The 24808-nt window shown below is 46.2% G+C and overlaps 1 protein-coding gene across 1 annotated transcript in view; it reads right to left on the bottom strand.

Moving 5' to 3' along the window:
* ULK2 (unc-51 like autophagy activating kinase 2) overlaps positions 1-24808 on the bottom strand; it is a 143708-nt gene that overhangs the window by 36283 nt on the left and 82617 nt on the right. Inside the window, exons 14-18 of the mRNA XM_087924738.1 lie at positions 20514-20574; positions 13179-13316; positions 9590-9735; positions 7245-7325; positions 1803-2092 (exon numbers count right to left, since the gene is read on the bottom strand). Coding sequence (XP_087780864.1) covers positions 1803-2092; positions 7245-7325; positions 9590-9735; positions 13179-13316; positions 20514-20574 — 716 coding nt within the window. The remainder of the gene's footprint in view (positions 1-1802; positions 2093-7244; positions 7326-9589; positions 9736-13178; positions 13317-20513; positions 20575-24808) is intronic.

Raw genomic sequence — 24808 nt, 5'->3', positions numbered from 1 at the left:
AGAAAGCCAGAGTTGCATATTGACTGCATGATTCACTTAACAACGGCGGTGATGTGCTAAATTAGGATCAAACAAACCATCATAAAAATGGGGGCAAAGCTCACTTAACCGCTGCCTTACTTAACCGTGGAAACGTTGGGCCTCAACTGTGGTCGTAGGGGAAGGATTAAGGCAACAGTTTAAAAATACCCAAACGGTCCTTTATCAATTCCAAAAATTAAAAACCTGCTTGTGCTATAACTACTAAAGCCTAAGATTTGGCACGGCATTTTTTTCCAACTCCCCCTCGCAAACCAAAATATCACACAATACACTGTATCGCACAAAATAAAAAAAATATATATTAGGTGCTCTCTAAAACACTCTGCAGCCGAGCTTAAAGCATCATTTTGCACCACTTGGAAAAAAAGATCTGCACACCCGTTGTTGCCATTTGAGCGTTCAGGCAGGAGGAACCAGTGGTTTTGGGGTAGAGAAGACATTGATCTCAACATTAAGCAAGTGTCTCCCAATCTCAAGGTCTCACGGGAATACAGGCATTCCTCGACTTACAATGGGGTTGCTTAGTGACCATTCAAAGTTACGACAGACCCCGAAACGGGCTTGTCTCCTGCTGCTTGGCCCAAAGTCCCTCAGCTGGCTGACATGCCTAAGGTGGGACTAGAACTCACCTTCTCCTGGTGACTGGCTCAAAGTTACCTCGCTGACTTCCACTCTAAGGCGGGACTAGCATTCACTGTCTCCTGATGACTGGCCCCAAGTTACCCAGCTGGTTTTCGTGTGTGAGGTGAGACTAGAACTCACAGTCTCCTGATGATTGGCCCAAGGTCGTCCAGCCAGTTTTCATGCCTAAGGTGGGACTAGAAATCATCATCCTCTGGTGATTGGCCCAAAGTCAACTAGCTGGTTTTTGTGCCTAAAGCAGGACTACAGCTTACCGTCACCTGCTGCTTGGCCCAAAGTCATCTGGCTAGCTTTCATGCATAAGGTGGGACTAGAACTCACAATCTCCTGGTGATTGGCCCAAAGTCACCCAGCCGACTTTCATGCCTGAGGCGGGACTAGAGCTCAGCATCGCCTGGTGATTGGCTCAGTCACCCATCCGGCTTTCATGCTTAAGGCGGGACTAGAACTCACCCACTCCTGGTGATTGGCCCAAAGTCACCCAGCCGACTTTCATGCCTGAGGCGGGACTAGAGCTCAGCATCGCCTGGTGATTGGCTCAGTCACCCATCCGGCTTTCATGCTTAAGGCAGGACTAGAACTCACCCACTCCTGGTGATTGGCCCAAAGTCACCCAGCTGACTGTCATGCCTGAGGTGGGACTAGAACTCACTGTCTCCTGGTGATTGGCCCAAAGTCAACCAGCCGAGTTTCACGCCTGAGGTGGGACTAGAATTTACCGTCTCCTGGTGATTGGCCCAAAATCCCCAGCCTGCTTTCATGCCTAAGGCGGGACTAGAGCTCAGCGTCGTCTGGTGATTGGCTCAGTCACCCATCCGGCTTTCATGCCTGAGGCGGGACTAGAACTCACCGTCTCCTGGTGATTGGCCCAAAGTCACCCAGCTGACTTTCACGCCTAAGGTAGGACTAGAACTCACCGTCTCCTGGTGATTGGCCCAAAGTCACCCAGCTAACTTCCACTCTAAGGCAGGATTAGAACTCCTAGTCTCCTGGGGATTGGACCCAAAGTCACCCAGTCGGCTTTCATAACTAAAGATGGACTAGAATTCACGGCCTCCTAGGAGCGCCTTAACCACGAAACCAAACGGCTTCTCTGCAGAGCAGCTTCTGACACTCACCTTGGTGGGAGAGCCAATGATGGTCGGCAGGGGAGTTTTGAACGGCCAGTCCGAGCTCCGTGGAGATGACCCCATGTGTTTGGTGGGGGATGTCCCCAGACTGACCGGCCGGGTGGGCTGGGGCGAATGGCCATAGCTGCAGCCTGCGTGGGATGGGCAGATGGGGTCTGAGTGCTGCTTCCGAAGCTTCTGCTTGTTCTGGTAAATGTCCGTCAGGGTGGGCGTGTTTTGCAGTCGGGCTCCTGTCAACAGGAGGGACTGGGGAGACTGGGACTGCGTCGCTGAGGAACCTGGCGGGGAGGAACGGAAACATTACGGGATTCAGGGCATCCGGTCAAGAATGGATCTTGCGTCCACGTTTTTCAACCCTGGCAACTGTGAGATGGGTGGCCCTTTGCTCCCAGAATCCCTCAGCCAGGATGCTTTAAGAGGGGTGGACTTCAACTCCCAGAATCCCCAGTCAATCTGCTTTAAGGGGATGGACTTCCACTCCCAGAATCCCCAGCCAGGATGCTTTAAGAGGGGTGGACTTCCACTCCCAGAATCCCTCAGCCAGCATGCTTTAAGAGGGGTGGGCTTCCACTCCCAGAATCCCCCAGCCAGGATGTTTTAAGAGGGGTGGACTTCCTCTCCCAGAATCCCCAGTCAATCTGCTTTAAGGGGGTGGACTTCCACTCCCAGAATCCCCCAGCCAGGATGCTTTAAGAGGGGTGGACTTCACTCCCAGAATCCCTCAGCCAGCATGCTTTAAGAGGGTGGACTTCAACTCCCAGAATCCCCCAGCCAGGATGCTTTAAGAGGGGAGGACTTCCACTCCCAGAATCCCCCAGCCAGCCTGCTTTAAGAGGGGTGGACTTCCACTCCCAGAATCCCCAGCCAGGATGCTTTAAGAGGGAGGACTTCCACTCCCAGAATCCCCCAGCCAGCCTGCTTTAAGAGGGTTGGGCTTCCACTCCCAGAATCCCCAGCCAGCCTGCTTTAAGAGGGAGGACTTCCACTCCCAGAATCCCCGTCAATCTGCTTTAAGAGGGGTGGACTTCCACTCCCAGAATCCCCAGCCAGCCTGCTTTAAGAGGGAGGACTTCCACTCCCAGAATCCCCCAGCCAGCCTACTTTAAGAGTGAGGACTTCCACTCCCAGAATCCCCCAGCCAGGATGCTTTAAGAGAGGAGGGCTTCCACTCCCAGAATCCCCAGCCAGCCTGCTTTAAGAGGGGAGGACTTCCACTCCCAGAATCCCCCAGCCAGCCTGCTTTAAGAGGGGAGGGCTTCCACTCCCAGAATCCCCCAGCCAACCTACTTTAAGAGGGGAAGACTTCCACTCCCATAATCCCCAGCCAGCCTGCTTTAAGAGGGGAGGACTTCCACTCCCAGAATCCCCCAGCCAGCATGCTTGAAAATGGGTGTACTTCAAGATCCAGAATCCTCAGCTAATCTGCTTTAAAATGGGTGAAGACTCAGAATTCCCCAGTCAGAATGCTTTAAGATGGACGGACTTCCACGTCTAGAATTCTCAGCTAATCAGCTTTAAGAAGTGTGGGCCAACTCCCAGAATTCCCCAGCCAGTATGCTTTAAAATGATTGGACTTCAAGATCCAGAACTGTCAGCTAACCTGCTTTAAAAAGAGTGAACTTCATCTCCCAGAATGCTTTAAGGGGGATGGTCTTTCACTTCCAGAATTCCCCAGCTAGCAAATTAGGGGTGTGGACTTCAGCTCCCAGAATTCCCCAGCCAGCCCAACAACTCACGTACACCCATTTTAAAGCATTCTGGCTGAGGTGTTCTAGGAGTTGGTCCGCACATCTTAAAGTTCCCAGGGTTGGGTACCTCTGTTAGGAATATAAGTCACCTAACAGGTATTTGGGTTAGAAACATATAAACCAGGATAGACATTTTAACACTGTCTCTTTAAAAGCATGCAAAAAACTGCAATTGGGTGTAGTTACTCGAACGGCCATAAGATGGAGACAGAAACCTGGGTTGTCTTAGCCTTAGTCTCAGAAGAAGCCTGAGTGAGTTTGTTTCCTTCTGTTGGAGAGTTTTGCCGTTCCTCCATTTCTTCTAATTGACTGATATTACTGGATTTAATGTAAGTCTGATATTGAACTGTTTTTGACACTGGAACTTGTTATTGGATTATCCCTGAAGAACTGACTGATTTACTTGTGAATGACTTTGGACTGCCTATTCTGAACTTTGCTTAAACCTTTCTGGAAGTAAAAACCTACATTTTACTGTACAGTGTATCTGTGTACTGTATGTGTATTATTCAAATGCTACTCTCAAATACGTCTCCCTGTATGCGCTCATTCTCCTAACGGGGAATTACCTCAACAACCTCTGATCTAGTTGGATCAGATGCTGGTCAGTGAGAATTCTGGGAGTTAGAATACACCCATCTCAAAGCATGCTGGCTGGGGAATTCTGGGAGCTGAAGTCCACTCATCTTGAAGTTCCAAATTTCAAAATACACTTGTCTTCTGCCCTTTACATGAGGTTTTGTTCTTCCAGACTAGCATCTAGGACAGTTCATGTCCCCAAACCTCAGCCAGTAATCCCTGCTGGGACACCCAGCCAAAAGGAAACTGAGATCACATCTTCCCTTTTTCTTTTGAGCCTGCGGGAGTAATGCATACAGTCCTACAAACATCTGTCTTGCCCAGATCTATTTTAAATAAAGCATCTCCTTTGAACAGGTGCTTTCCAGAGGCACTGAAATTAACAGAATAAATCCAAATAATAGGGTTGGAAGGGGCCTTTAAGGTCTTCTAATCCAGCCCCCTGCTTCAGGCAGGAAAACCTATAGCATTTTGGACAAATGGCCGTCCAGTTTCTTCTTAAAAACCTCCAGTGATGAAGCAGCCACAATTTCTGGTGGCAAGTAGTTCCCCTGGTTAATTGTCCTCATTTCTCCTTAATTCCAGGTTGCTTCTCTCCTTCATTAGTTTCCATCCATGGTTTCTTCTGCTGCCTTGGAAAATTATTTTGACCCCCTTCTTCTCTGGGGCAGCCCCTCAAATATTGGAAGACTTCTATCACGTCCCTCCTAGTCCTTCTCTTCATTAGATTAGACAAGATCCAATTCTTGCAACTGTTCTTTGTATCTTTTAGCTTCCAGTCCAGAGGTGGGATTCAGCAGGTTCTGATCGGTCCTAGAGAACCGGCGGTAGCAGAAATTTTGAGTCGTTTGGACAACCAGCCAATCCCACCTCTGACTGGACCCGTCCCCATCTATACCCCACCTCCTGAGTCCCAGCTGACCGGCTGGGTCTTCTTTGATTGCCCTGCACAGGAGAACGGAGCTGGAAAGCAGGCTAGTGGGGTGGGGGGGTGGGGGGAAATGGGGATTTTGCGGTAACCCTTCCCTGCCACGCCCACCAAGCCGTGCCACGCCCACCAAGCCACGCCCACAGAACTGGTAGTAACAAAAATCTGAATCCCGCCACTGTTCCAGTCCCTTAATTGTCTTCAACCATACTGGCTGGGGATCATGGACAGGAGAGTCATTCCCATCGGCTGGTTGTACCGACCCATTCTTTTTAAACCATCCGTTCCACAAAGGCACAATGAATGTGATGAGAAAAACTAACCGCCGCTGGAGGGAGGGAGGGAGGGAGGGGGAGGACCAAGAGAGGAAGGAAGCCTCTGGTCATCCCAGGTCACCCAAGTGGCTCAAAGAAATGCTTTCATGAGCTACAAAGGAACGGCAACAAAGCCCTCGCAGAGTCTCGGGGAGCTTTCCTCCCCATCAACAGGATGTTACGGCGCAAGGAAAGGCCAGCCGGGGTGACCGCAGCAGCTTGTGTCCTCGCAAGTCCTTTGAAATGGGCTATGCTCACAAAAAGCATCTGACTGGCATCCCAGCACAGAAAGACAAGTTCAGGCAAGGAACGTAATCTCCCATCGCCCCATTCCAACATTTACTGATCTCTCCCTCTCTCTCTCTTAAAATGCCTCTATGGTACTTCAGTCGTTCAGAGAGAGATGGGATGGCTAGAGAAGTCCTGTTCTAATAGGGTTTTGGCTAACTAGCTGCAATCTGTCAGTCAGTCTCCACCTACCTAGAGATAGGTAGGTCTCCCTCATCTATCTCTCTATCGCCTCTCTGTCTGTCTGTCTGTCTCTGTCCATCTATCCATCATCTCTCTCTCTCTGTCCATCCATCATCCACTCACCCACCCACCTGTCTATCCATCCATCTGCCCATCCATCCATCCATCTTCTCTCATCCATCCATCCATCATCTTTTCTCATCCATCCATCCTTCCATCGGTCCATCCTCTTCTCATCCATGCATCCATCCATCCATCCATCCGTTCTTTGTCATCTTCTCTCATCCATCCATCATCATCATCTCTCATCCATCTGTCCTTCCATCTATCCATCCATCATCTTCATCCATTATCTTCATCCATCCATCCATCCATCATCTTCTTTCATCCATCCGTCCTTCCTTCCATCATCTTCTCTCATCCATCCGTCCTTCCTTCCTTCCATCCTCTTCTCATCCATGCATCCATCCAGTTCTCTCATCTATCCGTTCTTCCATCGACCTATCTTCTCTCATCCATCCATCCATCCATCCATCCATCCATCATCCATCCTCTTCTCTCATCCATCTGTCCTTCCATCTATCCATAAATCATCATCTTCTCTCATCCATCTGTCCTTCCATCTATCCATCCATCCATTATCTTCATCCATCCATTATCTTCATCCATCCATCTGTCCTTCCTTCCTTCATCATCTTCTCTCATCCATCCATCCATCCATCCATCTATCCATACATCCATCATCTTCTCTCATCCATCTGTCCTTCCATCTATCCATAAATCCATCATCTTCTCTCATCCATCTGTCCTTCCATCTATCCATCCATCCATTATCTTCATCCATCCATCTGTCCTTCCTTCCTTCCATCATCTTCTCTCATCCACCCGTCCTTCTATTGATCCATCCTCTTCTCCCATCCATCCATCCTGTTCTCATCCATCAGTCCATCCTTCATCTTTTCCCATCCATCCATCCATCCATCCATCCCCCCACCCTTCATTTTTCATCTTTCTCATCTCATCTCTCACTCCCCTCCCCCAATATCTCATATCCTCTCTCTCTCTCTGTGTCTCACGTAACACTGGTGGACGTACCTTGACTTGGTTCCTAAAAGCCTTGGAGAACATTCTCCACCCCTCCCGTCTTTTACAAAACGGAGCACCCAGAGGCTTGGAGACCCAGAACGAAATTGACCTGTAATTCCTCCCCCCCCCCATCCCTTAAGCAGTCAAATGATCTCCACCAGCCTCCTGAACATGCGTGGGTGGGAAGACTTCAAAATTCTGGACAAAAGGACTCTTTGTACCTTCACAGGAGCCAAAACCCTCTCCATTAAAAATCAAATTAGGATGGGGGGACGTGACGGGACGACAAAGAGAAACCGCTCACCTGAAGAGCTTCGGCCCCTTATTTCATGCCCTTGCAGCTGACCACAACAGCAATGCCCAAGTTGCTCAGGTATGGTACCAACTGAGGAAAAGGAAATAGTGAAATTGTTGGGTTTTTTTTTTTTTTATCTCCAGGAATGGAATTACAGGTATCCCTTGACTTACAACCACAATTGAGCCCAAGATTTCTGATGTTAAGGGAAGACATTTGTAAAAGTGAATTTTGCCCCCATTTTAAGACATTTCCTGCCACAGCTGTTAAGTGAATCACGGCAGTTGTTACGTTAGTCACCCGATCGTTGAGTGACTCTGACTTCCTCATTGACTTTGCGCTCTTCCTGCGCCAACTCAGGAAGCTCAAACTGCCCCAAAGGAGCTGCCGATCCAGTTCTACAGAGGAAGGATGGAGTCTGTCATCTGCACCTCTAGAACTGTCTGGTTTGGCTCTGCAACCCAACAGGACAGACACAGACTCCAGAGAGTAATTAGGACTGCAGAAAAAGCAATGGCTACCAACCTGCCTTCCATGGAGGACCTGTGTCAACTAAAAAGATACTCCTTTGGTCTTTTTAGCTGCCAGAGAAAGGGAATGGGGGAAAACAGTGCATTCTTGAAAAGCCTAAATATCAACTCAGCAGCCCAAAGTTGTCGGACCATAAGAAGGTTATTGGAGAGCATGATGGATGACTCTTGGAGACAGATGTGTCCGATGGGAGAAGCCACACCCAGGGGTTGGGGGAAAGACCAGGGTCAAGGGGGAAATGTATGATGCGATTTAGTACCGGCTGCACCCAGCCATGCGCCAACATGGCAATTTCCAATAAAACCAATTTACTTTTTCTGAGACGCGGCTAGAGACTTTTGCTTTGAATGAGGGGGGATTTGTTGGAGCCCTGACAACCTGTATCCTGCCCGAGTCAAAAAGAGGGCTGTGAAAATATCTACAGACCCCTCACATCCCGGACATAAACGGTTTCAACTCCTACCCTCTAAACGACGCTACAGAGCAGCGATGGCGAACCTTTTGTTGTGGTGTGCAGAAAGTGTGCACATGCAATGTGTCCGCCCCCCTGCACATGCATGCGCAACCCTCCCCCTCTTATCTGCACTGCACATGCGCATGTCCCCCAACTGATTTTTGGGACCATTTGAGGCTGTTTTTGCCCTCCCGGGGGCTTGAGGGAAGCCTCTGCAACCTTTGGAGGCCGAAAAACAGGCCCGTTTTGGCACTTCCTGTATTTCCTGTAATTGTTTTTTCTGCAGAGGCCTCCCTCGAGCCCCTCAGAAGGGCGAAAATGGCCTCAAATGGGCCAAAAATCATCTGGGAGGCGCGCACAGGCACAGCGCAGGTAAGTTTGGCTGGGGCTCGCGTGCCCGCACAAATGGCTCTGCGTGCCACCTGTATTCGCCATCATGGCTATAGAGCCCTGCACACCAGAACAACTAGACACAAGGACAGTTTTTCCCCCAACGCCATCACTCTGCTAAATAAATAATTCCCTCCACACTGTCCAACTATTTGCAAAGTTCGAACTACTATTACTGTTAATCTTCTCATCACTCTTAATCATCCATCCCCTCCCACTTGTGACTGTATGACTGTAACTTTGTCGCTTGTATCCTAATGATTTATATTGACTGTTTCCTGGTATGATTTGATTGCTTATTGTACCCTATGACTATTATTATTCAGCGTTGCACCTTATGATTCTTGATGAATGTATTTTTTCTTTTATGAACACCGACAGCACTTGCACCAAAGACAGTTGGACAGTGCTGAGGGAATTATTTGTTTAGCAGAGTGATGGCATTTGGGGGAAAAAATTGTCCTTGTGTCTAGTTGTTCTAGTGTGCAGTGCTCTATAGTGTCGTTTTGAGGGAAGGAGTTGAAACACTTTATGTCCAGGATGTGAGGGGTCTGTAGATATTTTCACAGCCCTCTTTTTGACTCGTGCAGTATACAGGTCCTCCATGGAAGGCAGGTTGGTAGCCATTGTTTTTTCTGCAGTCCTAATTATCCTCTGGAGTTTGTGTCTGTCCTGTTGGGTTGCAGAACCAAACCAGACCGTTTCAGAGGTGCAGATGACAGACTCAATCATTCCTCTGTAGACCTGGATCAGCAGCTCCTTGGGCAGTTTGAGCTTTCAACTTATCAACTCCAGCGATTCGCTTAACAACGGTGGCAAGAGAAAGTCGAACATGGGGCAAAACTCCCTTTAACAAATGTCTCCCTTAAAAATGGACGTTTTGGGGCTCAATTGTGGCTGTAAGTTGAGGACTACCCGCAGAGGCCAAAGAGGTGGCCTGGGTTTTAAATTTTCAGGCTTGTGCTGTATGGGGGCTCACCTAGTGGCGAAGGGGAATATGGCCTCGAAGAGCCTGTGGACAGTCTGCGGCCAACGGTCTGGACAGTGTCAGCCGGCACCGGGGAGCTGGAGCCGGTCTTGAGGAAGCCCAAAGGACTGGTGTTTGACCGTCGCACTGCCCCAGATCTGAAAGCAGAAGAGAAAAGGTTTAATAAAAGAAAGCTAAGACACCTAGGAAATAACACAGCGAAAAATTGTATTTATTCCTCTATTGAAATAACTGTCCATGTGGCAACCTTCCGACAGGAGGGCAATCTTGAAATGTTTAATCGATTTCAGGACCATTACCTTATTTACAGCAGGTATATTTGTATACGCACATATAAAATATAATTTTATATCTATATATCCATATCTATATCTAAATGTATATGCAGGAATACACACACACACACACACACACACACAGAGAGAGTTTGGTCTAATGGTTAAGGCACAAGGCTAGGAAGCTGATGAGCTCAAGTTCAACTCCTGTCTTAGCCATGAAAGCCTGCTGTGTAATTTTGGACCAAGCACTAGGTGACCGTGAGTTCTAGCCTCGCCTTAGGCATATAAAGCCAGCTAGGAATAATTAAGGGAGAATATAGCAAGACAGACAGGTACATTGTCTTACACATAACAACTCCTGCTAGGATTACATATGCACAGTACTGGAAACAAGGAGATATACCACAAGATGGAGCAGTGATAAGAAAAATTCTAGACTGCCCGGAAATGGACAGGCTGACTTTAGAGTTAAAGGATAGAGGTATCTGTGCATTATTCAGTCTGGGACGCCTGGTATATATGGTTTGACAATAGAAAGAAAAGCAATACTGTAACTAACTAAAGAATATGAAGCTATATGTACTGAATGTAGAAGTAACAGAAAATGTATTATGTAACAAGCGATATAGGTAAGGAGTAAGGAATAGAGAATTAACAGAAAAATATGTAATAATCGTACTGCAATAGAAAATTAAGTAGAGTATATGCACATGTGATGTATAGTAGCTAGATTATCGTTATTAAACTAGAATGTGATAATTATGTAGTGATTATATTATGATAAATTTTGATTATGGATTAAAGGGGAATAAATTGAGGGATAAAAGGGTGGCATACTCTAATTGATACTTAAAGGGGAAAATTTTGGGGGAATTATTAGATTTAAGATGGAATTTATTGAATAATGAAACAAAAGTATATTACAAAATTGCAAATGCGACAGATAAAAGTATAAAGGTATAATGAATTTAGAATTAAAAAATAAGAATATTAGGACTATAGAATAAGATTTGAGAACATTTATAGAAAAAGGAGTTAAGATAAGATAGAAATTGAAAATGGATTTAATAAGTGTAAAGAAAATAAGAATTAGTGGAGAAAATTTACTGGAAAATGGAAGTAATGATATGATATAGAATTGAATGTGAAAGATAAATATGTACTATGGTCTTGTATTGAAGTGTAAACCTGGAACCACGTTGACTGAAAGAGAAGTTTTGAAAATATAAAAATAATAAACATTTATTACAAAAAAAGAAAAAGAAAATTAAGTAGAGGAATATGGTTAAGAAATGCTAATGATGTCTTCAACGTTGTTGCAATTGTTATTTTTTTAAAATGCTTTTAAATTGTTGGAAAAACTGAATAAAGTTTATTTAAAAAACCTGTTTCATACTTATGACCGTTGTGTCTGATCCCCCTTTTGTGACCTTCTGACAAGCAAAGTCAGTGGGAAAGACAGATTCACTTCACAATGCGATTACTAACTTATCCACTGCAGGGATTCACTTCAACAACTGTGACAAGAAAGGGCAAAACTCACTTGACAAATGTCTCACTTAACAACCTAAAATGTTAGGCTCAACTGTGATCATTAGGCGAGGACTACCTGTATCTGATTTTGGCTGGGGAAGCCAGCCAAAGGCAGGTAATCCTCAAGTTACAACAGTTTAGTTTAGTGACGGTTCAAAGTTACCACAGTGCTGAAAATAATGACTTTATGACCGTTTTTCCCCCACACATACAGTTGTTGCAGCATCCCGGTGGTCACGTGTTCAAAATTCAGACGTTTGGCCACCGACTCATATTTATGACGGTCTCATATTTATGTGTCCCGGGGTCACGTGATCCCACTTTTGCAATCTTTCGATAAGCAAAGTCCACGGGGGAGCAAGACTCATTTAACAACCAAGTTACCAACTGTGGTGTGTCAACTCATAAAATATTTCTTTTCTTTTTTTAAAAAATAAACTTTATTAGTCTTTTGTACATTTTAAAAATAAAACAAAAAATAAATATCACGACATGAACAGTTTTGTGACATCCATCTCATCCATTTCTATCTTTTGTGTACATTTTCAAATATATACAATTTTGTGCATATGTATTTAATTTACATTTAATCTGTAAGTTGCTTATCTTTAATTCCTTCATTAATGTCTTAATTCGATCCGATTATATCATTTCCCACAAATTCTATAGTATTAACGGCTGCTAGAATAGCTTATGCTGAATGTTGGAAGCACAACTGTATACCATCGGATGAACTGATTATTCAAAAAATAACAGAATGTGCTAAAATGGACAAATTGACTTTAATGATACAAGAGAAAGAGGAGTCTGAATCTCCTAAAATATTTCTTTGGTCTCTTTAGAGTTGCCAACAGAAAGGGAGGGTGGGGAAAGGGGTTTGAAAGAGCAGTACGACAGCTTGGAAATCGAAAGTGCATTCCCTAAATAGTTTTTCAAAGATAGTAACTAGGTGACTGAAGTTCCTGCCACACAAAATTCTAACTGGAGAGCATGATTGATTATTCTGGGCTATGGATGTGTCCCATTGGAGAATATGAATTACGATACGCCCAGGCGGATGGGGGAAAACCAGGGTCAAGGGTGACAGTGTGTCTCAAGAGTCAGCTACACCCAGGCAGTGCCGACATGTTAACTCCCAATAAATCCTTTTGAAGTTTGGCTTGAGACTCATTACTTAATTGGGGGTAACTGCCAGAATCCTGACAAACAGTTCATTTAGTGACCCTTCCAAGTTACAAAGGCACTGAAAAACACGACTATGACCGTTTTTCAGAGTTACAAAATTCAAAATTTCAATTTCAAAATTCAGACGCTTGGCAACAGACTCCTATTTATGAGGGTTGCAGCATCCCGAGGTCAATTGATCCCCCTTTGCGACCTTCCGACAATCGAAGTCAACGAGGGAAGCCAGGATGCGGGGGGAAAAACAGGGTTAAGGGTGACAATGAATGATGGGTCTCAGAGTCGGCTACACCCAGGTGATGCCGGACATGTTAACTCCCAATAATTCCTTTTGAAGTTTTGGAAGTTTGGCTGGAGACTCAGGATTTAAATGGGGGTAACTTCTGGAATCCTGACACGGTGATTCACTTAACACCCACGGCAAGTCGTAAAATGAAGATAAACCCAACTGACACTTAACACTTGCTTGGCAACAAAAATTCTGGGCTCAACTGGGGCTGTAAGTCAAGGAACACCTGTACCAGGTGTGATAAGTGGGGAGGAGATCGTGGGATCAGCCAAAGACCCAGGGAGAAAGGAGGTCTTACCTTGGTGACCCGTGAGGGTTTGACCCCGGGCTGGTGGCCGACGTCAGGTTCTGCTCTATGAGCTGGTAGTTCCGTAGCTGAGTAGGGACTGGGATGGGCGCCGTTTCGCTCCGGGGGGAGACAGAAGGCTGGCACTGCCTGGAGATAGAACAGAATAGAATAACAGAGTTGGAAGGGTCCTTGGAGATCTTCTAGTCCAACCCTCTGCCTAGGCAGGAAACCCTACGCCACTTCAGACAAAGGGCTGTCCAACATCTTCTTAAGTGTTGGAGCATTCACAACTTCTTGTGGCAAGCTGTCCCACCGATTCATCGCTCTAACTCTCAGGAAATTTCTCCTTAGTTCTAAGTTGTTTCTCTTTTAAGTTTAGTTTAGTCACCTGAAATCTCCATCACAATAGAGCTGGAAGGAACCTGGGAGGACATCTAGTCCAACCCCCTTGCTCAAGCAGGAGCAAGGTATCATTTCAGACAAGTGACTGTCCAGTCTCTTCTTAAAAACCTCCAGTGATGAAGCACCCTTAAATTCTGGTGGCGAGCTGTTCCCCTGGTTAATCGCCCTCACTGTTAGGAAATGTCTCCTTAGTTCTAAGTTGCTTCTCTTCTTGATGAGTTTCCCTCCGTTGCTTCTTGTTCTGCCTTTTGGTGCTTTGGAGAATAGCTTGACTCCCTCTTCTTTGGGGCAGCCCCTCGAATATTGGAAGACCGCTCTCCTGTCTCCCCTGGTCCTTCTCTTCCCTAGACTAGCCAGGCTCCAGTTCCTGAAACCGTTCGTCGTATGTTTGAGCCTCCAGTTCCCCTCATCCTCCTGGTTGCTCTTCTCTGCACTCTTTCCAGAGTCCAAACATCCTTTTTTTTTTACATCGTGGCGACCAAAACTGGACGCCGTATTCCAAGTGTGGCCGTACCAAGGGGTACTAACGCTTCACATGATCTTGAAACGGAGGGACAAGGACGGCTGCAGTGAAGAGAGACAGCAGGGTGACCTCTGGGCCATGAAATTCTCTTTTCCGCCGGGGGAAACTTTCATGGCTGGGTGTCCAACCGGCTAAGGCCACCGCCAGAGCACGAAAGAGACCAGAGCCTGCTCATTCACAGGGGAGGGAATGCTTAAGGATTGAAGGCTGGGTGGAAAATTCAGTCGTGCAATAATAATAATAATTTAGAAAGAGGTTGCAATCGAAACATAAAAAGAAACAGTGAGACTGTTTTCCTCCTTTTCTTTCTGGCTGTTCTAGGGCAGGGCGGGCAGGCGCCAGAGCCGCTTCTCTCTCTCTCTCTCTCTCCTCTCTTTCCCTTTCAAGTTTTTTTTTTTCCAAAACAAACCTCCTTTTTTTGGAAAACCCACTGGGGAAGGGAGGACAGGAAGTTCAGAAGTGAGGATGGCCAGAGTTTGTTTATTTAAGGGTGATAAAGTCAGGAGACTTGGGAAAAACGGGGCGGGGGGGGGGAAGAGAGAGAGAGAGAGAGAGAGAAGAAAGACAGATGACGCAACCCGTCGTCCCTGGATAGTCAACAAAGCACCTGGGAGCACCTGGGCAGAGGGAAGGCACGCACCTGCTTGCTTTCGGCGCCCGCCCGGGGCTGCCAATGCTCAGGGAAGGTTGCAGCCGCTGCCAAGAGGGCCCGGCTAAGAATTTGGCCTGTTCCTGTCTCCACCCCCACCCATCCCCTCAAAAAGTCTCAGCAGTTCAGCTCATCGGCTTCCAATGCCTTCCAGATGGGGCGGTTCAAGTCACTTCCAGCCTATTGACTCGATTAACAGAGTCGGAAGGGACCTTGTAGGCAGTGGTGGGATTCCATTTTTAAACTACTAGTTCTGTGGGTGTGGCTTATTTGGTGGGCGTGTCTTGGGAGGCCATGTGACTGGGTGAGCTTGGCTTGGTGGTCATGTGACCGGCCTATTGACAAGATTAACAGAGTCGGAAGGGACCTTGTAGGCAGTGGTGGGATTAAATTTTTTTTAAAAAAACTACTGGTTTTGTGGGTGTGGCTTATTTGGTGGGCGTGGTGTGGCGGTCATGTGACTGGGTGGGTGTGGCTTGGTGGTCATGTGACTGGCCTATTGACTAGATTAACTGAGTTGGAAGGGACCTTGTAGGCAGTGGTGGGATTCAATTTTTTTTTAAACTACTGGTTCTGTGGGTGTGGCTTATTTGGTGGGCGTGGTGTGGCGGTCATGTGACTGGGTGGGTGTGGCTTGGTGGTCATGTGACCGGCCTCATGTGACCGGCCTATTGACAAGATTAACAGAGTCGGAAGGGACCTTGTAGGCAGTGGTGGGATTCAATTTTTAAAAAACTACTGGTTCTGTGGGTGTGGCTTATTTGGTGGGCATGTCTTGGGAGGTCATGTGACTGGGTAGGTGTGGCTTGGTGGTCATGTGACTGGCCTATTGACTAGATTAACAGAGTCAGAAGGGACCTTGTAGGCAGTGGTGGGATTCAATTTTTTTAAAAAAACTACTGGTTCTGTGGGTGTGGCTTATTTGGTGGGCGTGGTGTGGCGTTCATGTGACTGGGTGGGTGTGGCTTGGTGGTCATGTGACCGGCCTATTGACTAGATTAACAGAGTGGGAAGGGACCTTGTAGGCAGTGGTGGGATTCAATTTTTTTTAAAAAAAAAAACTACTGGTTCTGTGGGTGTGGCCTATTTGGTGGGCGTGCCTTGGGAGGTCATGTGACTGGGTAGGTGTGGCTTGGTGATCATGTGACTGGCCTATTGACTAGATTAACAGAGTCGGAAGGGACCTTGTAGGCAGTGGTGGGATTCAATTTTTTAAAAAAAACTACTGGTTCTGTGGGTGTGGCTTATTTGGTGGGCGTGGTGCAGCAGTCATGTGACTGGGTGGGTGTGGCTTGGTGGTCATGTGACTGGCCTATTGACAAGATTAACAGAGTCGGAAGGGACCTTGTAGGCAGTGGTGGGATTCAATTTTTTTTTATAAAAAAACTACTGGTTCTGTGGGTGTGGTTTATTTGGTAGGCGTGGCGGTCATGTGACTGGGTGGGTGTGGCTTGGTGGTCATGTGACAGGCCTATTGACTAGGTTAACAGAGTTGGAAGGGACCTTGTAGGCAGTGGTGGGATTCAATTTTTTTAAACTACTGGTTCTGTGGGTGTGGCTTATTTGGTGGGCGTGGCTTGGTGGTCATGTGACTGGGTGGGTGTGGCTTGGTGGTCATGTGACTGGCCTATTGACAAGATTAACAGAGTCGGAAGGGACCTTGTAGGCAGTGGTGGGATTCAATTTTTTTTAAAAAAACTACTGGTTCTGTGGGTGTGGCTTATTTGGTGGGCGTGGTGTGGCGTTCATGTGACTGGGTGGGTGTGGCTTGGTGGTCATGTGACCGGCCTATTGACAAGATTAACAGAGTCGGAAGGGACCTTGTAGGCAGTGGTGGGATTCAATTTTTTTTATAAAAAAACTACTGGTTCTGTGGGTGTGGTTTATTTGGTAGGCGTGGCGGTCATGTGACTGGGTGGGTGTGGCTTGGTGGTCATGTGACAGGCCTATTGACTAGGTTAACAGAGTTGGAAGGGACCTTGTAGGCAGTGGTGGGATTCAATTTTTTTTTAAACTACTGGTTCTGTGGGTGTGGCTTATTTGGTGGGCGTGGTGTGGTGGTCATGTGACTGGGTGGGTGTGGCTTGGTGGTCATGTGACCGGCCTATTGACAAGATTAACAGAGTTGGAAGGGACCTTGTAGGCAGTGGTGGGATTCAATTTTTTTTTTAAAACTACTGGTTCTGTGGGTGTGGCTTATTTGGTAGGCGTGGTGGTCATGTGACTGGGTGGGTGTGGCTTGGTGGTCATGTGACTGGCCTATTGACTAGATTAACTGAGTTGGAAGGGACCTTGTAGGCAGTGGTGGGATTCAATTTTTTTTAAAACTACTGGTTCTGTGGGTGTGGCTTATTTGGTGGGCGTGGTGTGGCGGTCATGTGACTGGGTGGGTGTGGCTTGGTGGTCATGTGACTGGCCTATTGACTAGAATAACTGAGTTGGAAGGGACCTTGTAGGCAGTGGTGGGATTCAATTTTTTTTTAAAACTACTGGTTCTGTGGGTGTGGCTTATTTGGTGGGCGTGGTGTGACGGTCATGTGACTGGGTGGGTGTGGCTTGGTGGTCATGTGACTGGCCTATTGACTAGATTAAGAGAGTTGGAAGGGACCTTGTAGGCAGTGGTGGGATTCAATTTTTTTTTTAAAACTACTGGTTCTGTGGGTGTGGCTTATTTGGTGGGCGTGGTGTGGCGGTCATGTGACTGGGTGGGTGTGGCTTGGTGGTCATGTGACAGGCCTATTGACTAGGTTAACAGAGTTGGAAGGGACCTTGTAGGCAGTGGTGGGATTCAAATTTTTTTTTTACTACTGGTTCTGTGGGTGTGGCTTATTTGGTGGGCATGGTGTGACGGTCATGTGACTGGGTGGGTGTGGCTTGGTGGTCATGTGACTGGCCTATTGACTAGATTAAGAGAGTTGGAAGGGACCTTGTAGGCAGTGGTGGGATTCAATTTTTTTTTTAAAACTACTGGTTCTGTGGGTGTGGCTTATTTGGTGGGCGTGGTGTGGCGGTCATGTGACTGGGTGGGTGTGGCTTGGTGGTCATGTGACAGGCCTATTGACTAGGTTAACAGAGTTGGAAGGGACCTTGTAGGCAGTGGTGGGATTCAAATTTTTTTTTTTTACTACTGGTTCTGTGGGTGTGGCTTATTTGGTGGGCATGGTGTGACGGTCATGTGACTGGGTGGGTGTGGCTTGGTGGTCATGTGACTGGCCTATTGACTAGATTAACAGAGTCGGAAGGGACCTTGTAGGCAGTGGTGGGATTCAATTTTTTTTTAAACTACTGATTCTGTGGGTGTGGCTTATTTGGTGGGCGTGGTGGCCATGTGACTGGGTGGGTGTGGCTTGGTGGTCATGTGACTGGCCTATTGACTAGATTAACAAGAGTTGGAAGGGACCTTGTAGGCAGTGGTGGGATTCAATTTTTTTTTTTAAACTACTGGTTCTGTGGATGTGGCTTATTTGGTGGGTGTGGCTTGAGGTCATGTGACTGGGTGGGCGTGGCGGTCATGTGACTGGCCGATTAAGTAGATTAACAGAGTTGGAAGGGACCTTGCAGGTCATCTAGTCCAACCCCCTCCCGCCCAAGCAGCAGCCCCTACACCTGTGATGGCGAACCTATGGCATGCGTGCCGGAAGTGGCACACAGAGCCACCTCTGCTGCCACGCGAGCTGTTGCGCTGCATCAGGTCCACTGTGCATGCGCGCCTCCTGAAGCCAGCTGCTTTCGGGGATCTGCCGTGTGTGGGCGGGGGCGTGCGAAATGGGGATGCGGTCCTAAGTGTGAAAAATGGTTGTAAGTCATTTATTTCAGTGCCGCTGTCACGTTGAACGGCCACTAAATGAACTGTAATAATTCAGGACCACCTGAGAGCTCCGAGGCGGAAGAGGGAACGGAGCTGTCAGAGAGAGAGAGAAAGAGAGACGGAGCCTGCGCCGTCTGTCAGCCCTCAGATGGAGAGTCAACAGCCCCCCCAGGTGTGGAGGTGGCTGTTGAGGAAGAGGAGGAACAGCTGGGTCCAGTGACGGACACACAGATGCCCAGAAGGCAGAGGAGAGGAGAGCAGTGGAAATCTATGAGCCGGTCCTTGGGATGGAAGAGCCACGGTTGTGAGCGAAGCCCCCACCCTAGCTCTGGGGGTAAAAGGCCGGGGGCGGAGATGAATAGATGTGACAGACAACTATTCATCTCCATGCCAGACGGACTTGTTAGACTGCGGTGAGAGAGAAACATTTTTGGCGGGGCTGCCGGCATTCCTAATAAAGGAATGATTGATTTAACTCCAGAGGGTTTGGTGGAGCTCGATGAATCCAAAGTTGGAATGAAGGTTGCCGGGAGAAATATCAACAACCTCAGATATGCAGGTGACGCCGCTCTAATGGGAGAAAGTGAAGAGGAACTAAAGACCCTCTTGATGCGGGTGAGGGAGGAGAGGGCAAAAATTGGCTTGAAACTCAACATTAAGAAAACGAAAGTCATGGCATCCGGCCCTCTTAATTCCTGGCAAATACAGGGGGAAGAAATGGAGGTAGTGACCGATTTTTATTTTCCTGGGCTCCAAGATCACAACAGATGGGGATTCCAGCCAAGAAATTAAGAGACACTTGCTCCTGGGGAGGAAAGCTATGGCAAATCTAGACAGCATACTAAAAAGGAGAGACATCCCCCCTGCCAACCAAAGAGCTTCGAGTCAAGGCTATGGTTTCCCCAGTTGCAATGTATGGCTGTGAACGTTGGACCGTAAGGAAGGCTGAGCACCAAAGAATGGAGGCCTTTGAACTCTGGGGCTGGAGGAGAAGACTCCCTTGGACTGCAAGGCGATCCGACCGGTCAGTCCCAGAGGAGATCAACCCTGGCTGCTCTTTAGAAGGCCAGATCCTGAAGAGGAAACTCAAAAGACTTTGGCCACCTCAAGAGAAGGTGGAAAATCCATCCCACTTAAACGGACTCATTGAGGAAGAGCCGAAGTTGTCCGTAGTCCTTCTCTTCCTCCTCCTCCACTCCGCACCCATCCTTCCTTCTAGCAGTGATATCGTTACCTACTTGGGTCATGAAACAAACAAACTCAGAGAGCACCAAGGACTCCATAGTCCTCCTCTTCTGCCTCCTCTTCCTCCTCCGGTCCGCAAACCCCATTCCCCTTCTAGCACTGATGAAGTTACCTAATTGAACCTGCACGGAAACCCCCAAACTGAAAGAGCACCAAAGGACCTACCTCCATCCATCCATCCATCCCAGCTTAATTGAGGAACCACCAAGAAAACAACTCCCACTAACACTGACAGGGTAAGCTGTGATACATAGACAGCAATCCCTCCTTCCCCTTCTAGCGCTGATGATATTACCTAGTTGGGTCATGAAACGGCTGCAGGAAAACAACCATGCTCAAAAGAGCACCACAATATCAACAACGATGGAGAGGCAAAGGAAGAAGACGTGGGGAGGGCACAGAAGGAGGGGGGGCTGGATGGAGTCACTGAAGCAGTTTGGCGTGACTCCAGAAGATGGTTGGAGGACAGGAAGGCCTGGAGGAACGTTGTCCACGGCGGTTTGCAATGAGTTGGACACGACTTCGCAACTAACAACAACACAGAGGGTTTGTCGTGTTTGGGAGCCAGGTCAGAAGAGCTTATTCGAGGCTTTGGCTAACTCTGGGGGCAGTCAGGTACATAAACCCGCCACACCCCCGAAAAGGGCCATGCCACACACACACACACACACCCCGCACTGGTGTCACGTCCAGGGTGAGCAACCGGCTAGTACTTACCCTCCGCACATGAGGAACTCGCTCGAAGCTCTCCGGCCCACGGTTGCCAAGGGGAGATCATCTGCAGGGAAAAAGAGACAGGTCGCACCAACGGTTTATACACAAAGTTGTTGGTCCACTTGCAATACCCCACTCAGGGAGCCATCGACTCGGATAAACAAACTAGCAGAAAACAACCGTCTGGTCAAGGAACTAGTAAGAATAAACCACAACAGGGCAAGGCGCTAGTATACAAACGGAGAGATAACCTCACTCCCTTCTAGCACTGATGATGTTACCTAGTTGGGTCATTAAATGCCTGCAAGAAAACAATCAAGCTCGGAGACCACCAAGAGACCCTACAGTCCTCCTCCTTCCCTTCCTCCTCTTCTTCCCTCCCCCTCCATAACACCACCTTCCTTCTAGCACTGATGAAGTTACCTAGTTGGGTCATGAAACATCTGACAAAAACAACCCAATTCAGAGAGAACCAAGGATGCCATATTCTCTTCCTCCTCCTCCTCTACTCCGCACCCCCCCTTCCTTCTAGCACTGATGGTGTTACCTAGTTGGTCATGAAACATCTGGGAAAAAAACAACAACTCAGAGAGCATCAAGGACTCCATAGTTCTCCATAGTCTTTCTCTTCCTTCTCCTCCACTCTGCACCCACCCTTCCTTCTAGCAGTGATATCGTTACCTACTTGGGTCATGAAACAAACAAACTCAGAGAGCACCAAGGACTCCATAGTCCTCCTCTTCCTCCTCCTCCTCCTCCTCCTCCGGTCCGCAAACCTCATTCTCCTTCTAACACTGATGAAGTTACCTAATTTAACCTGCACAGAAACCCCCAAACTGAAAGAGCACCAAAGGACCTACCTCCATCCATCCATCCATCCATCCCAGCTTAATTGAGGAACCACCAAGAAAACAACTCCCACTAACACTGACAGGGTAAGCTGTGATACATAGACAGCAACCCCTCCTTCCCCTTCTAGCGCTGATGATATTACCTAGTTGGGTCATGAAACGGCTGCAGGAAAACCACCAAGCTCAAAAGAGCACCACAATATCAACTGGGACTGACTCCGCACTGGTCACGTGAGGATTTGTTTAACACCCCTCAGCGATGTGTTGACCTCCTTAATTAAGGTTGTTAAGTGAGAACTACCTGTAGAAGAAATGAAGCTTATTTTTTCTTTTTTTCCCCACTGTCCGCCATAAAGTGATTAAAGCCGCACCTAGGTTTGATCCTAAACGGTTCTTCCCCACTGCAATTCTGTTCGTATCTCCGGCTCTGGGTTTTGTAAAAATTGTTGGTCTTTGAAGGTTCAGAAAAGGAAAGGGTTAAGAAGGCAAGGAATTCAAAGAGGAATGTATCCCTCTGATAGAGAGAAGAAAAACATGTTTCTAATTCCTTTGAATCTGAGATAACTGTACAAACACAGGTGCCCTGATAAATGAAAAAACGAAAAAGAAAAAGAAAGTTCTCAAAACTTCTCAAATCTTTTACTGGTCTCGTGAAACAGATTTGCTCTGACCCTAATTGTGCCCCGGAGTGGTTCCCATGGCACAAAGGTAACTGTTGCCCAGATTACAAAAAAGAAAGATTTTGGACAACTAAGAATACAAATCAAGCAGGAAGCTAACGATTACTACCAACCTGCCTTCCATGGAGGACCTGTATCCTGCACGAGTCAGACTGTGAAAATATCTACAGACCCCTCACATCCCGGACATAAACTGTTTCAACTCCTTCACTCATAACGACGCTATAGAGCACTGCACACCAGAACAACTAGACACAAGGACAGTTTTTTCCTGAACGCCATCACTCTGCTAAACAAATAATTCCCTCAACACTGTCCAGCTATTTACAAAGTCTGCACTATTACTATTAATCCTCCCAGCCTTTCTTTCACACACCCACTCCCACTTGTGACTGTATGACTGTAACCTTGCTGCTTGTATCCTTACAATTTTTATTGACTGTTTCCTAGTGTGATTTATTGCTTATTTGTACCCTAGGACTATTATTAAGTGATGTGCCTTATGATTCTTGATGAATGTTTATTTTTATTTATGTACACTGAGAGCTTATGCGCTGAAGACAAATTCCTTGTATGTCCAATCACACTTGGCCAATAAAGAACTCTATTTTATTCTATTCTGTTCTATTCTAATTTCTATTCTATTCTATTTTTTATTCTATTCTATATTCTGTTCTATCCTATCCTATCCTATATCTATTCCATTTAATTCTATTCTATTTTTTCATTCCACTATTATTCTATACTATTCTATTTTCTATTCTATTCTATATTTTGTCCTATCCTATTTTATCCTATTCAAAATCTATTCCATTTAATTCTATTCTATTCTATTAACTTATTTCTATCCTATCCTATTCCATTCCATCCATCAGATTGTAAAAACACCACAAGGGAGCGGTTGGATGAGGAGACCCGAACTCATTGGTAGCCTCACAATGCAACGAACAAGGACATCCATTCAATTTTGCAGCTACTAAGATTTATTTTTATTTATTTATTTGATTTGTCAATTGTTTACAAGATAATAGGTATAAGTATATACACAGTTATGAATACATAAAATGGGTACATATAAGAAAAATAAAAAGAAACAATAGGACAGGGATTGTAGGCATGATTGGTGCACTTATACACGCCCGCTGCAGACTTCTTAGGAAAGGGGTGAGGTCAATAGTAGACAGTCTAAGGTTAAAGTTTTTGGGGTTTGGGGAAGAAACCACAGAGTCAGGTAGAGTATTCCAGACATTGACCACCCTGTTGCTGAAGTCGTATTTCCTGCAATCAAGTTTGGTGTGATTAACCTTGAGTTTGTATCTATTGTTTGCTCTTGTATTGTTATGGTTGAAGCTGAAGTATTCATTGACAGGTAGGACATTGCAATGTATGATTTTATATACCATACTTAGATCAGACCAAAGACAGCATAATTCAAGGTTTTCTAGGTAGAATTTCAAGTCTGGTAGCATAAGGTATGACTGATGAGCTGTATTCAAGTATTGGTCTAGCAAATGTTTTGTATGCTCTAGTTAGTAGTGTGATATTACCAGAGGAAAAACTACGTAGGATTAGGTTAACAATTCTTAATGCCTTTTTGGCTATGTAGTTACAGTGGGCTCTAGCACTTAGATCATTAGAGATGAGTACTCCAAGGTCCTTTACAGAGCTTGGATCATCAACAAGATCTTGACTATTCCGCTTGTATTTTATTTTCTGATTTTTTTGCCAGTATGTAAGACAGAGCATTTATTTATTGAGATTTGAAGTTGCCATTTGCTTGACCATTCTGATACACAGTCAAGATCTTTTTGAAGGGTAGCAGTATTGTCTGTGGTGTTGAATAGCTTTACATCATCAGTGAAAAGAATGCAGTTGCTCTTAATATGATCACAGAGGTCATTTATATAGAGTATGAAAAGAGTTGGTCCTAGAACACTGCCTTGGGGAACACCACTATTGAGAGATACAGAATTTGACAGGACACTCCCAATTTTGACCATTTGTTGTCTGTTTGACAGGAATGCTTCTATCCAGTTATGTAGGTGTCCAGAGATACCATAAGATTTTAGTTTTAGGAATAGTTTGTCGTGTACCACTGAATCAAAGGCTTTACAGAAATCTATGTAGATTGTGTCAGTTGCTTTGCCCTGATCGAGTTGTGTAGTCCATATGTTTTTGCAGTGTAAGAGTTGCAGATTACAGGATAGTTTTTTCCTGAATTCAAATCGTTTATTAGAGAGTAGGTTGTTTGTCTCTAAGTGGAGGATGATGGATTGGTTAATAATTGATTCCATGACTTTACAGGTGATGCAGCATAAAGAGATTGGTCTGTAATTTTCAACTAGGCTGGGGTCTCCCTTTTTGAAGATGGGGATGACCGTGGCTTGTGACCATAGGTTAGGCAAGGAGCTGGTCCTGAAAGATTTTTCAAAGATTATGCTTAGAGGTTTGGCTATGGCAGTGGATAGCTTTTTTAAGAAGTAGGCACATATTCCATCCAGTACAATAGATAGGGATGGTTTTAGATTGCGTAGTGCTTTTACAACATTGTCTACTGTAAAATCAATACATATTAGATCATTGTAGTTGTCTGTGGTTCGGCTAGGAAATACTGGGCATGATCCATTGCTGTTTACAACTACTGAGCCAAAGAATGTGTTAAAGAGGTTGGCTTTAATGGTGTCATCGTTGCAGTCTTTGCCATTAGGTCCTTTCAGGGCTGGGATGGACCTTGAGTCTTTTAGTTTGTTGTTTACAAAATTGTAAA

This window comes from Pseudonaja textilis, chromosome 1 (assembly GCF_049901715.1).
Source record: "Pseudonaja textilis isolate UNSWEBS1 chromosome 1, rPseTex1.2, whole genome shotgun sequence".
NCBI classification, from domain to species: domain Eukaryota; kingdom Metazoa; phylum Chordata; class Lepidosauria; order Squamata; family Elapidae; genus Pseudonaja; species Pseudonaja textilis.
The sequence above is the reverse complement of the archived record's forward strand: the minus strand, read 5'-3'. Positions and strand labels throughout refer to the sequence as shown.